Source organism: Pan troglodytes, chromosome 4, assembly GCF_028858775.2.
Source record: "Pan troglodytes isolate AG18354 chromosome 4, NHGRI_mPanTro3-v2.0_pri, whole genome shotgun sequence".
Lineage (NCBI taxonomy): Eukaryota > Metazoa > Chordata > Mammalia > Primates > Hominidae > Pan > Pan troglodytes.
The window spans coordinates 34,916,885-34,932,308 of NC_072402.2; the positions used below are offsets into that span (position 1 = coordinate 34,916,885).

The 15,424-nt window shown below is 40.8% G+C and overlaps 1 protein-coding gene across 5 annotated transcripts in view; it reads right to left on the reverse strand.

The window, feature by feature from the left end:
• Nucleotides 1–15,424, reverse strand: part of RASGRF2 (Ras protein specific guanine nucleotide releasing factor 2) — a 278,649-nt gene that overhangs the window by 94,659 nt on the left and 168,566 nt on the right. For 4 of the 5 annotated variants that reach the window (XM_517672.9, XM_016953054.4, XM_016953053.4 and 1 more), the window contains 2 exons: nt 11,605–11,730; nt 8,210–8,299 (listed from right to left, as the gene is read on the reverse strand). The exons of the other annotated variant lie outside the window; for it this stretch is intronic. In XM_517672.9, the coding sequence (XP_517672.2) occupies nt 8,210–8,299; nt 11,605–11,730 (216 nt within the window). The remainder of the gene's footprint in view (nt 1–8,209; nt 8,300–11,604; nt 11,731–15,424) is intronic. 5 annotated transcript variants of the gene reach the window in all.

Genomic DNA, 15,424 nt, shown 5'->3' on the forward strand with positions numbered 1-15,424 from the left:
AATGTTCTAAAATGTATTGTGACTGTTGGCCAACTCTGGGAATATATTAAAATCCATGAAACTGTAGACTTATTTATTTATTTTTTTTTTTTAGACAGGGTTTTTGCTCTGTCGCCCAGGCTGGGATGGAGCACGATCATTACTCACTGCAGCCTCCACCTCCCAGGCCCAAAAGATCCTCCCACCTTGGCCTCCCAAGTAGCTGGGACTACAGGCGTGTGCCACCATATGCAGCTTTTTTTTTTTTTTTTGGTAGAAATGGGGTTTTACTATGTTGCCCAGGTTGGTCTTGAACTCCTGGGCTCAAGCAATCCTCCCACCTCGGCCTCCCAAAATGTTGGGATTACAGGGATAAGCCATCACACCCAGCTTGAACTGTAGGCTTTAAACAGGTGAATTGTATGGTACGTGAATTATAGCTCAATAAAGCCATTATAAAAATGTAACTAGAGAATAATTACTACAACAGTTTTTATTACTTTGAGATAAAAAGATTTTCTAACATGATGCAGAACTCTAGGCAACCTTCCATATTTTAAATGATGAAGAAAAGTGAGAATTTAAATGTACAACTTGGAACAACATCAATTATGCATACTGTGCAAAAACTACCAAAAGATAAAGGTTGAGTTGTACTTAGTGCTTAGGAAGAGATTCAAATTTAGGTTTTTCATCTACTGTATAGTCTACTACAAGTAATATGGAGTCAGATTTTTAAACAGGGAAGGCAGCTCAGACATTATACTAGTTCACTGCTTCTCAAACTTTAGTATGTATCAGAATCAACTAAAGAGCCCGTAAAAGACAGATGCTGTGACCCACCCTCAGAAATGCTGATTCAGTAGGAATGATGTGTGGCCCGAGAATTTATTTTTCCAGTAAGTTCCCAGGTTATGCTGATGCTACAGGCCCAGAGATCACACCTGGAGAGCCAGTGCACCAGCTGAGCTCTCAGGCTTCCACCATGAAACAACAGGCCCAGAGAGAAACTGTCCAAGGTGACACACACAGGACTCAGTCTAGCACTCCTCACATCCAGCCCACCTACTATATCTACACCTAAAACACTGAATATGTAAATTAATACTAGACTGTAGAATGAAATCCAGACATACTTCCTAAATTGCCTGAGGGTGTGGGTTAAGATTACACAACTGTTTTAACCACATTCTTCTACTGAATTAATCAAATAATCATGAAATCCATCTACATCCAAATCTAATATGAAATTTGGAAAATCCAAATTTTTACCCTTAACTGACATTACCTCAGTAAAATATTCATTCACACACACACACACACACACACAAGCATTTCCTACTTGGCTTCACATTAGTATCACCTGGGGAACTTAAAAAATTCCTGAATCCCACGATGTACCCCCAGATCAATCAACTCAGAATCTTTAGGTATAGGACCAGATATCAGTATTTTAAAAAACCGATCCAAGCCCAACTCACATTAACCTCAGATCTACTATTTACTACACATGCCATGACTGGTTTTACAGAAGATAAAACAGATTATGAATTATCTACTTTACAAGTACCAGGTAACTACCAGTAAAAGATTCACTATTTATCTAAGCAATTGTAACAGTGTCATTAATTTTCCTATAAGTGCATTCAACTATTCCTCTACTTTGTTAATTTACTTTGAGTTGCATAGAACAGTAAAACATATAATCTGCTCACAGATAATCAGGAGTTGCTTATAGTACCTCCACTGCCATGATTTCTACTCTCATAAAAATAACCCACCTCACACTTTCATACTACATTTTATATCATTTCATAAACTCTATAATTAATCCTACAACTTCAGGTGTATAGTAAGTGCAATGATGTGCTCTGATATATTTATTCATTGAATTTGCATTTCTATTCATATCATAACTATATCCAAACTGCACCTGCAGATTCCCTGTATCAGCAGCCATTTGAAATGCACACATTTATATTTCTACTTTATGCAGAGCTCTTCAATTTGAGCAGGTGCCTGCAAATACATTTCAATCAGTGTGGTGGCACACAAGAACACCATCAACCATCCTTTGTTTCAGTCCTATCCTGTATAGAGTTAAAGCCCTATGAAAAGGAGGACTGTTCGACATTGGAAAAGGAAATCGGGGTGGCAATACATACATCATGCTGCTCTACTCACCACTACCAACTTATCCAACTAGTCACCAGAAGAGTGTGCATATTAACACCTGGTCAACTGTTCATATTTAATTGATGCCATCATCTGCTTTTTTTCATTATACCACCTGACTCTGGGCTAACTTAGAAGAAAGATGGCTAATGACTCATTGACAATCACTGATGCCCCCACCCTCACTCCCCAGCATACAAAATTTCCTGTAGCTGTTGCGATTCCAAGAATTTTCTGGATTGGACTCAAAAGCAGATTTATCAGGAAGTCAAGAAAGCTTAAGCTTTAGGCCTTCTCAATTTGTATGGGCCTCTTCCAAAGCCCCGGGAGGTGCCCTAAAGGTTTATATTTATAATTTTATATTATTTTCCTTGAGGTGTGTTTCCCCAAATTGTATAAACATCAGGCCTACAAATTCAGGATCCATCTGTAACTGGGCCTAATTTGTAGATCAATGATGGTACCAAAAGCCTGGTTCTGTGGGTATGGGTGCAACACAAAACCCATTCTTGTTAACATCACACAGTATGAAGCTTTAATAGTTTAGTCAGTGCTTGCATTCTGATTGGCAGCAAACATTTACAGTGAGCCTAGGCCTCAGGTCTAGGCATATCTCAAGGACTTTCCAATCATGAGTGTGAGGAAAAGTCTTACATCAAATGAATAACAAGACAATGAGGCTTATTTACAAGTCTACCAGGTGCTCAGCTCAGGGTTGTGGGTATCCAAAAAAGTGATACTAAACACAAAAGACACTCAAAACCTGCTTGCTGACTTGAAGAGACTGATATCACCTCCCCAGATCAGTCGGAGAAATAAGACAAAACTCTTTTACCTTGAAATAACAACAACAACAAACAATTTAAAAACACCACAGCACTATAAAAATATATGGACAGTACAGTTTTTTCTTTTCTGCACTGAATATTCCCTATTGCAAGTATGAAGATTCAATCATTGATTCATTAATTCGGTAAGCATTTATGGATCATTTACTACATGTACAATACTATTCTAGATGTTGGGGATACTGCAGTATATAAAATAGATAAAAATCTCTGCCCTCGTGGATCTTACATTTATTTATTGGAGAAATGGATAATAAAGCAAGATAAATTAGTAAAACAAATAGTGTGTCAAATAGTGATAAGTGTTGAGGAAAAAAACAAAGCAAGGATAGAAAGTGTTGGTAGGGAGTTGAAATTAACAGGAAACATGAGACAATAATGCTTCTGCTAAAAGCTGCATTCCTGCGATGTGTTTCTTTGTCAGAGAAACACTATAAACAGACAGAGAAGTAATAGTGAAAGCACAACACTACAATCCTGGGTATCACCTATGGGTCTACATAAAAATCCATTAAAAATTCCCTGAAAGGTTACCACATTCACAGAAAGCATAAAATCCGAATCTCGAGTTTTGAGGGGCAGGATATGGATTCTCTGGATAGCAGTGACTCAGGTAAACAAAGGGAGCATGACATGGAAGGAAAAGACTCATCCAATTTCGGGAAGGGAAGGCTCTAGATCTTTTTTTTTTTCTTTTAAAGGAAGAAAAAGAGATTGAGGCCAGGCGCAGTGGCTCACACCTGTAATCCTAGCACTTTGGAAGGCCAAGGCAGACAGATCACCCAAAACCACGAGTTCAAAACTAACCTGGCCAACATGGTGAAACCCCGTCTCTACTAAAAATACAAAAATTAGCTGGGCGTGGTGGCACACACCTGTAGTCCCAGCTACTTGGGAGGCTGAGACAGGAGAATCGCTTGAACCTGGGAGGCAGAGGTTTCAGTGAGCCAAGATCACGCCACTGCACTCCAGCCTGGGTGATAAAGCGAGACTTTGTTCCCCCGACCCCCCAAAAAGATTGAAAACCAGGCTTTTCCAGTCTATGTGGAAATTAGGCAGGCTGAGACCCCAGCAGCAGGGCAGGCAATCCCAAACAGATCACAGGGCACCATCCACAAATAAAATCAGTTTTCCTTGCCCCCGGGGTCAGGCAGGAACATCTTGTCTTGACCTCCTTGCAAAAAAAAATTGCTGTCCTCACTTGTATTGCATTTGAAATTCCTTTTAATGCAGTAAGGAAGTTTTCTAAGCAATACTTAAAGAGAAACGGTTTAATATACAAATGCCTAGAGTTAATGTTTGAGAGCATAATAATTAATTGACAGTTATAACCCAGAGGTGCCAGATTCCTATATATTTTGATGGAGATGGGGTCAAGGGAAGGGCTGGGAGAGTATTAAAGCAAGAGGGAATCTGCAGAGGCACCTGAAACATGGAAATCCACTCCGCAGACCTCTGGCTTGGCTGGGCTATACCTTGTTTCCTGTTAGGAGCAAGGACACAGCAGAGCTGCATCCTCAAGTCTATCTGTATCACAGCTGAATAAGCAGACAGGAAGCCTGCAGACACTGATGAAAGCATGGGGTGTTTATTTGTCTATGCAATCTTTCTTCTGCTTGCCTTTGCAACTCACCAGGTTCTGGATGCATCCGGGCTGGCAATTCCTGATTCCCAGAGAAGATACAAAGTCTGTTTGGGAGTTGACTCTTATCCAGCACTCTCTTCCTTTGAACACCTGTCCAGGTATCTAGGTCTAGCCCTCCTCGGGCAACACCATGCTCTCCCTGGCTAGCCAATAAATCCAGATTATCTTCTTAGCCCTTCCCTGTTTCTGCTCTGAGCACACCTTCTGCTCTCTGCCTAGTTCTCCCAGGCAGGTGAAATCTGCTAAGGGACCAGTTCCTCTGAGTGGCTGAGCCCCAGGAATGCACTGGTCTCCACTCCAAAAGAGACCCCCTTTCTTACCGCCACTAGCCATTGAAACTGACCCCTGTGCAACTTGCTGCCTTCATAGCAGAGCCATGGGCACTGTTGAATCAAATCCCTTATTTCCTCTACTTCTGAAATCAAATCATGTGGCTTCAGACTGCATGATAGGCAACATCAACAGCACTGTCATAAAACAGCAGTCTGCTCACACAGGGTTCAGGCTCCCCAACACCTAGCAACACTGACTGAGTCTGTTAGCAAGTCCGTGCTGTCCTCCTCAGAAAGCACCACCAGGAGCCAGCTCGCTGAAGAAGGGTTTTCTTCCTAAGACTATTTCAGCTGCAGGGGAGAAGTAGGAAAAAAGGCAACAGAAAAGCAGCAGGCTTTCAAAAAGGGAGAAAGAGCTGGCTGTTTTGGTTACTTTTTCCTTCTGGCCCAATATGCCTGGAAAAGCTAGTCAGAAAGCCATTCTCTAAAGCACATTCAAACGATTCAATCTTCATTGCAATCTCAGGTGAAAAAAGGACCTCCCCCTACCCTCCAGCAAATGGGGAATGGGCTCATCTCAAATAAACCCCAAATTTATTTTCCCTCACAAACCATATTTAAATTAGGAAATCTGTGAGATGTTCTTGTCCTTCACTTTTTCCAAAGGCAGACTAGCGAGTGAGAACGGAAGACAGGAGAAGGTCTTAGCAAATCACAATCGACAATAACTCTGCTGAAAGCCTAGAAAAGCCTCCCTTATTTCCCCCCAAAATGTTCACTGTTACAGAAGGTAATCAATCATAGAAGCCAACTGTATCGACAAGATTGATATTTTGACCATTATAGACTGCTTTGTGTTATTCTGATGGGACTTTTGGGGAAAGGTTTTAAGAATATTTGGGGCAAAGCACATCCCAATTTGCCTGACCACATCTCCAGTGAAGCACATATGGCAAAATGCTAAAGAAACAGAATGTGGTCAATCTGCAAAATGTTTATTTAGAGAAATATATATAATAATAAATAATATATGAAGTACTATGGTAGTTAATGTCCATTAGAGAACATCTCTTTTTGGTCCTCAATTTGGAAAAAAAAAATCACACAGATAATACCTACTAGTTACTATTGTGAATATTGGTTCAGAAGCTTTGGAAAGGATTCCTGTGTTACCACAAAGGTGAAAAATGGCTAATTAGCAAAATATGCCATCTCTCATGTTTCTACAAATCATGACGATTGGAGCCCATAGGTTTAGTTTAGGTGAAGACACAGCAACAAGGCTATTTAAACCACTTACAGATTTATTATTTATTTATTTACTTACTTACTTTTGAGACAGAGTCTCACCCTGTCATCCAGGCTGGATGATCTCAGCTCACTGCAGACTCTACCTCCCAGGTTCAAGTGATTCTCCTGCCTCAGCCTCCCAAGTAGTTGGGATTACAGGTGTGCGCCACCACGCCCAGCTGATTTTTGTATTTTTAGTAGAGATGGGGATTCATCATGTTGGCCAGGCTGGTCTTGAACCCCTGACCTTGGGTGATCTGCCCACCTTGGCCTCCCAAAGTGCTAGGATTACAGGCGTAAGCCACCACGCCCAGCCCTAAACCACTTACAGATTTATTTTAACATAATATCCTCCTTGCGCGTGAGAGAAGAGGAAAGAGATAGTGAATATAATTTTTATCTATTAAAATACTGTGCTTTTATTTTAAGTACTTTTTCTTTACCCTGAAAATTAACTGACAGCAACTCAGAAAGAATCGTGGAGCTACTGGAAATGAATTATGAGTCAGCTAAAGCAATAGCTGCCCCGCTCCGCTCCCCGCACTCCACAAGCCCTCCCTCCCACCTTGCATATGCTTTTAGCATTGTACTCAATTAAAATGGAAACGTGTTCTCAGTAATTGAGTTATAAAGGGTGAAGAACTCTGTCAAACAACACAGGAGGAATAACAACCTTCTCTGATAAAGAATTTCTCAGAGCTGTAACCCACAGATCGCCTGAGTGAGACTCACCTGAAGGAGCTTTTGCTTATTTATTTATTTGATTATTTTTTATTGTATATGCCTACAGGGTACAATGTGATGTTTTGATGTACGTATATACTGAAGAATGATTAAGTCAAGCTAACTAACATCTGTTACCTCACTTACCATTTTTTTGTGGGGAGAGCATCTAAAATCTACTCTCTTAACAATTTTCAAGTATGCGGTACATTTTTAACTAGTCACCATGGTGTACAATCGATCTCCAGAACTTATTCTTCCTGTGCAACTGAACCTTTTATCCTTTTACCAAACAGCTCCCCACTTCCCTTCCTCCCCACCAGCCCCTGGTAACCACCAGTCTACTTTCTACTTCTATGAATTTGACTTTTTAGATTCCATATATAAGTGAGATCATGCAATATCTGCCGTTCTGTGCCTGGCTTATTTCAGGTAACATAATGTCCTTCAGGTTCATCCATATTGTTGCAAATGGTGGGATTTCTTTTTTTCTTTTCTTTTCTTTTTTTTTTTTTTTGAGACGGAGTCTTGCTCTGTCACACAGGCTGGAGTGCAGTGGCACAATCTTGGCTTAGTGCAACCTCCGCCTCCCAGGTTCAAATGATTCTCCTGCCTCAGCCTCCTGAGTAGCTGGAATTACAGATGTATGACACCATGCCCAGCTAATTTTTATATTCTTAGTAGAGACAGGGTTTCACCATGTTGTCCAGGCTAGTCTTGAATGCCTGACCTCAGGTGATCCGCTTGCCTCGGCCTCCCAAAGTGCTAGGATTACAGGTGTGAGCCACTGTGCCTGGCCAAATAAGGAGATTTCTGAAGATGCTCATTTAAAAGACAGTCTCTTCCCAGAAGCACTGACTCAGAAAGAGCTAGGAATGTGCATTCTCTTATTATTATTTTATTTTGTTTTGTTTTGTTGAGATAGGGTCTCACTTTATCACCCTGGCTGGAGTGCAGTGGCATGATCACAGCTCACTGTAGCCTCAGCCTCCTGGCCTCAAGTGATTTTTCTGCCTCAGCGTCTTGAGTAACTGGGACTACAGGCATGCAACACCATGCCCAGCTAATTTTAAAAATTTTTTATAGAGATGGGGTCTCTATGTTGCCCTGGCTAGTCTCAAACTACTGGTCTCAAGCAATCCTTCTGCTTCGGCTTCCCAAAATGCTGGGATTCCAGTGTGAGAGCTGCCGAGTGTCTCCTCAAGACAGTGGCAGACACGGGCCACTGACTTAATATAAATGGTCACATATCTGTACATAGCTGCTCCCCTACTCACCTGGTGGACTCCCATGTCCTGCTGCAGCTGTGGCTATTGCAAAAGCAGAAGCCGGTGAAACAGAGCAGTGGGCATTGTCCGCCGTCTGTCCTGGTTATTTGAAAAGAAAGGAAATGGAATGGTGAGGCAAATGGATAATATTCTGTAACAAAAATCATCATTTTTATTCCTGCACCAGATGAAGGACTGGGCCAAATGCCCTGTATTATCTCTGTTAATGGGCAAACAACAAGATTGCACATCAGGAATTCCACTCTGGGTATATAACCAAGAGAAAAGAAAGCATACATCTGCACACAAACGTGTACATGCATATTCATAGCACCATTGCTCATAGTAGCCAAAAAGTAGAAACAATCAAATGTCCACCAATTGATAAACAGAAAAATACAAGGGAATATTATTTAGCCACAAAAAGGAATGAAGTTCCAAAGCATGCTAGAACATGGATAAACCTGGAAAACATGCCAAGTTAAAGAAGGAGCCAATCACAAAAGGTCACATATTATATGATTCCCTTTGTGTTAAATGTCCAGCAGAGGTGAATCCATAGAGGGAGAAAGTAGATTAGTGGTTGCCTAGGGCTGCTGGGGTTGGAGGGGGAATGGAGAGTGACCGCTAATGAGTATAGAATGGCTGATATTTATAGGGTTTCTTTCTGGGTGACGAAAATGTTCTAGAATTAAATAGTGGTTATGGCTGCCTGACCTTGTGAATATATTAAATTAAAAAAATACTGAACTATATACTTTAAAAAGGTGAATTTTGTGGTATGTAAACTGTATCTTAATATAAAAATATTCTTAAAAAAGATACCATATCATGTTACTGATAGAATTTCCCTCTGACAGAATTTCCTTCTCAGAACACCCTTAACAGTACAGATGGTTTAAGTGTGGCCCTTTTAAAATCAAAAGGATGTATTGAGCAACCTTGCAGTCCCTTTCACTCCTCGGACTGTACACACAGCGTTTGGCAGTGCTGGTGCCAAGCTCGCTGCTTCTCCTCGCTCAGGCTTTTAGTGAAAACAGTCCACTGTGATTCTGACCTGGAAGCTTTTATTAGTTTGGCCCTAATGTTTCACAATCATGCCTAAAATAAATACACACGTTAAGAGGGGAAGCAAAGAGCTGCTTAATGTGCCCAAGCACAAACGCATAAAAGAGCTCTACCTTCTCTTTCCACAACAGACTTATTGCATTTTGGAACAAGGTGGCAAGTAGACAGATGCACAGGCAAAATTTCAGCTAGATAGAAATATGTGATGCTGTCCTTGTTCAGTCCTCCATATTATCACAGGTTTCAGCCTCCTTCCCATGTTTCTATGTCTCTATGATTTAGTTATATCAGGGAAGAAACAAAGGATTTGGCTTAGTTAATCCACAAACAAGATGAGGATTTCCAAATAATCCTTATGTGAATTAAAAATTTTATATGTGAATATAAACATATGAAAAGAGAATATAAAGTAGAGTTCTAATAATTGTAACGCCTTGAACAGCATTTAACTCTTGCCTTGGTAGAGCCTTACTTCCATAGATTTTGGTCCCAAACTCTTCCAGGTTACAATGAAGTCAAAGGGATCTGTCCTATGTGGCAATGGTCAAGGAAGTTGCCAAGACCTGGACTGACCAAAGCTCTAAGAAGAATAGAGAGATCTGGCTAATTCCATAGTAGTACTATGACAAGCCAGGAAAGTCTAATTTGTCACCTTCATTTACCAGAAACACCCAAATGGCAGGATAACCCATAACTGACTTGGAGCCTTAAAGCCCCAAGGGCTAATATCCACAAAGGCAGACATCTAACAACAGCCAGACTGAGACCTTCCTAGTTGCTCTCAGAGCTCATGGCAATGACAACAGCTTCTACCAAGCTGCTAAGGCCACTGATAACCATTTGGAGCCATATACTTTACCTTTTGCTAAAATGCCCTATTTGAAGCATGCCTATGAGAGTCAAAAATGCCTTTACAGCCTGGGCGCAGTGGCTTATTCCTGTAATCTCAACACTTTGAGAGGCTGAGGAGGGTGAATCACCTGAGGTCAGGAGTTTGAGACCAGCCTTGCCAACAAACTGAAAACCCGTCTCTACTAAAAATATAAAAACTGCTGGGCGTGGTGGCCCACGGCTGTAATCCTGGCTACTCGGGAGGCTGAGGCAGGAGAATCACTTGAACCTGGGAGGTGGAGGTTGCACTGAGCCGAGATTGCACCACTGTACTCCAGCCTGGGTGACAGAGTGAGACTCTGTCTCCAAAAAAAAAAAAAAAAAGCCTTTTCATTTGGGTTACTTGGGGTGAATCTGGTTTCATAATTGTGTAATTTTCTGTGCTGACTTGAAATAATTGGCTTAAGAAGAGAAAAGCAAACATTTCAAAACAACTGTTATTTGGATATATTTATTTGAGCAGTGGGGAAAATGGGAGATAATTAAAATATTTCTACCTTTTGTTCTGATTAGTTTTTTTTCTCCAATTAGAGGACATTTATTATGTTCCCAAACAAATTATGGAGTAATGCTTTACAATTTTCTTAACTATATGTCAAAATACATATGCCAGTTTCTGCCACTAGCAATAATGATGACTGGGGTCCCATGTACCTGGACCTTATTTTAGATGAAATAATATTATTAATAGGGTCTCCCCAGATTGTGATGCCCAGAGGAGTCCACTTATACAGACTACATTGGGACTCATGGTAATATATCAGAGACTGGGAACATTTTGGTAAACCCAGCACTGAGATTCTTCAGCTAGCTAACATCTAAAGAAGAGCCTTTTGATTCACGTTACTCCTCACAAAATGCAATGCAATGATGGAACTAAACAAATATTGGTTAGACTAATGACATCTTCTCTAATCATTTATTTTTCCACCACTTGGTCCTACAGTAACATTACAGTCATCCCTTGTTACCTGTAGGGTATTGGTTTTAGGATCTCCCTCAGGTACCAAAATCCACAGATGCTTAAGTCCCTGATATAAAATTGTATAGTATTTGAATATAATCTATGCATATTTTCCTGTATATTTTAAATCACCTGTAGATTATTTATAATAACTAACACAATGGAAATGCTATGTAAATAGCTGTCATACTATAATGTTTAGGGAATAATGACAAGAAAAAAAGTATGTACATGGTCAGTACAGAAGCTTTATTCTTCTGCCAAATATTTTTGATGGGTGATTGGTTGAATCCACAGATATGAAACCCATGGATGTGGAACGCACAGATACAAAGGGCCGACTGTATTTGCTTCCAATTAATTTTCAATAAGTGAGACTAAAAAAATTATTTTGGCAGTGAAACAATTAGGCAAAGGAAAGGTTCAGAAGCTAGAAATCATTTTTCACGTTTCTATTTCTGAGTCCCTCTTGAGCTCTTACCTCCAGGCTGGCGATAGCGGAGGTGCCGAGGAGTTGAGGGGGATCTGCAAGGTGAAAGTTCTGTGGTGTCCGCTGCAGGGGAGCTTTCCACTCCTGCTCGGTCCGCTGGTGCAGACTCTAGGACTGCTGCTTGAAAACATCATGAATTTTAACAACCAGGCCATGAATTCAAGAGCTTCTTGTCAGTATCATGCATGGAAACAAAAGTTCATTACAGATAATAAGCATTTCATTAAAGGGCTTTAATATGAAATCAAGTCAAGTACTAATGACACTAAATCTAAAAAAGGATCTTCTCTAACCCTGTCTTGATGACCCTGTTGGGCCTGGCTGACCCTAGCTGACCCTGGCCAGCCCCTTCTGTCAAATGCAGCAGCAGATGTTAAAGTAAACGGGGGTATGTGGTGGATCCCCTGCCCTTCCAAATGTTTTTGCTTTCTCTGAGTGGGGAAAGATAACTTTGTCAGGTCAAAAATCAGATTGGGATTACAAATCAGAACTTCACCAGTTCTTTGCCTGTGTTGCCCCCTAAACCAACCAAAGTTTGAATCTCTATAATGTGGCCCTCACCAGGGATCTCTGGGTCTCCCAGAGATCTAAAGCTATGTTGTCCAAAATGACAGCACTACCCAAACGTGGCTATGTAAATTTATATTAACTAAAGTTAAATTATTATTTTGGCTTCCCACTTGCACTACACTGAGTGCTCAGTAGCCACATGTGGCTAGTGGCTATGGTATTGAACAGCCCAGATATACAGTATTTCTATCCTCCCAGAAAATTCTACTGGGTATCTCTGAGCTAGAGGTACAGATCAGCAGGAAACACGTGAAAATCTTTTAAATGAACCATTGGGAGGGTTTAAGGTCATTTGAGCTTCTTTGCTGCAGCTAACATCCCAAGAATAACACACACATCATTTTAGGGTCACCCTTAGGCCATTACTAATGATGTTTCTATGCCCCTCCCACTGATTTATTAAGCAGGTAAGACTACAACTTTGCGTATGTTCTTTCAGAGAAAAATACCACAAAAATGTAATACATTTCCAACGATTCTTCCATTCTTCTTGGGCTTTTCATTAATTCCCATTGATAACAGCTTAGTGTCACCTCCACTAATTGTACATTAATCCTGTCAGCAGAACTACTTTGCTTTGCCATTCCATTCAAGATTTCACTCAACAAACTTTCAAAAATCTCTAATGACTTCATCTAAGGCCATTTTTATACTTGCATGTGACTTATCCGCTTAGAAATATGGCCACAATTTTGCTTTTTTGAAACACAAAGGGGCCAGGAAAAGGAAATGGTTAGAATCTTTCTCTGAATGACATAATTACAGTAAAGCTGGCAACGATGCAAGATGCAGACAAAAAAAATCAGTGCTTAGCTGTCGGTTTTATTATTTTCTAAATAACTCCCCCAAAATTCAGTAATGGAAGGCATCTGCTCTGTAAGAACGAGCAGAATATCAAATACATGTCCTTGGTCTGATTCAACCATTCAGTCATCTCAGGAAAATGAGAAAATCATTAGACAGCAATTACATTGAACCCAGGAAATTTCCCAATGAGAAAAGCTGGACGGACCCTGACTGTTCTGAAAGAACAGGAAAGCAAAGAAGAATCCTGTAAGCTAACAGGCACCTACAGAGAGAAGAAACCATGCCAGCATTGGGGGCTGAGGGGAGAATTCCTTCTGGCATATTCACTTTTGATCAGGCTCCTTGCAAACAGCTTTGCCTGCAGGACGAGTGGGCAGATGTGGCTCAAAACAAATGCTAAAATCGGGAGCACTTTCAGCCCACAGGCAGGCAATTTTCAAACTAAGAACACAGAAACAGACACTAGTGCTGTGGGCTGTGCAGCAACACAGGTGGCTAAGTTGCACGGCCATGGTCTAAGTGAACACTGAGGGAGTAATGGGGTCTGAATACAGTGAGCGACCCTTTGGCTTGCCTTTCTTGCCTGCTGTTGGTTTGGTTTTTGTTGAGAACCCATCACTGGGTGGAATCTGGATATCTGAGTCTGGCTGATATTTGTGTTTTGTAGAAGCACCTGGGGTTGAAGAAGATAGAAACTGACTGGTAATGAGAAGAGAGGGTATTAGTGAATGTTGGATGAGTCTGGAACAGATGTGAGGAATGAGTTGGAGGGAAATTAAATTGAATTATTTTTTCCCTAAGTTCATTGCCTCACTCATTTTAAAGGATATTTCCTATTTTGCTTCTTTCTCCTCACATTGTTTGACGTTCTCCTGCCAGAAAATATTGCAAGGCTGGCGTGATCATTGCAATGACAATAAAAATGGACAAAGGTCACTAGCACTTTTCAAAAAACATGCCCTGAAATGAATAGCTGGATAGCAGTGAGGGAGACGTATGGCATCAATAGGGACCTAATTGGCAAAACTGATATTATACAATGAGGTGGAGTGGGGTTGTATTCTTAAGTGAAAAGCAGAAAATGTGTAAGTTCTTGGCACAGGATTCATATTCAAGTTTGCCAACTGTTTTAAGTGTTAACATTATGTGATACACGCAAACATCTTTCAAATTAAAGATGGATCAATGTCTCCTTTTTCTTTGTCAACTCAAGTTTTTAAGACTAGACAGCAGGGTTCACACAGCAGCACTTTTGGCTCTTACAGACATCACACACACACACACACACACACACACACACACAACTTTCAGACTCATGCTGAAGTAGCGTTCATCCATGACTTTCCTAAAACTATTTATGACCAGTATTGCCCATACACCAACACAAAAAAACAAAAACAAAAAACCCTACAATTGAGTCTGTAATTTGTTTCACTTATTCAGAAAAATGCCAAAGAGCTACCTCAACCCGAGCCTTAATTCTAAACTTTCTACCCAGAGTGTTTCCTTCGCAAGGATCCACAGGATAAATTGTTCTCAGTCTCAAGAACTGGCAAGCATGTGCCTGCACAATCAATCTATTCCTAGCCTTCAATATGAATCACAATAATTGATTATATTCCTGTCTTTACTGTGCCAGCAGAGGAGCTTGGAACCAAAGTCAGGGGACTCTAGGAATTGCAGAAGACCACACAGTATTCATTTGTTCAGTAACCATACACTTGGCCACACACAACTTATTCCTTTTCTCCCATTGTCTGATTTCCTTACCTATTTTATTTTATTTTTGTCTTTGTTTTTTGTATTTTTGAGACAGGGTCTTACTCTGTGACCCAGGCTGGAATGCAGTGGTATGATCAGAGCTCACTGCGTCCTTGACCTCTTAGGCTCAAGTGATCCTCCCGCTTCAGCCTCCTGAGTAACTGGGACCACAGGTGCACACAGCCACATCTGGCTATTTGTTTTATTTTTATTTTTATTTTTAGTAGAGACAAGGTCTCACTATGTTGCCCAGGCTGGTCTCGAATTCCTAGGCTCCAGCGATCCTTCCACCTCGGCCTCCCAAAGTGCTGGCATTACAGGCATGAGCCACCATGTCCAGCTACCTATTTCATTTTAATGTAGTTGTACCCTGTATCTCTCTGAATGACCACCTTAAATATTTTTAAGTATAAGATGGGAAATAAATGCATTAAAAAGAAATTAGAGGACAGCTATAGAAAGGGAAAAGAAATAAAGATGCAAAGAAGTGGCTTAATGGAAGTATTAAGGGAGGGATCAGGGTAAAATGAGAGCTAAGGGGGATGCATTAGGTGGTGAATGTGACTAAGAAGCCTGGGGAGCAGAGGAGCTGACAGCTCTGGAGTAAAGGTTGGCTCTACGGGCTTCACCAAGTGCCATGGGCCCCTCCTAGATACAATCTTGGACTTTCTCC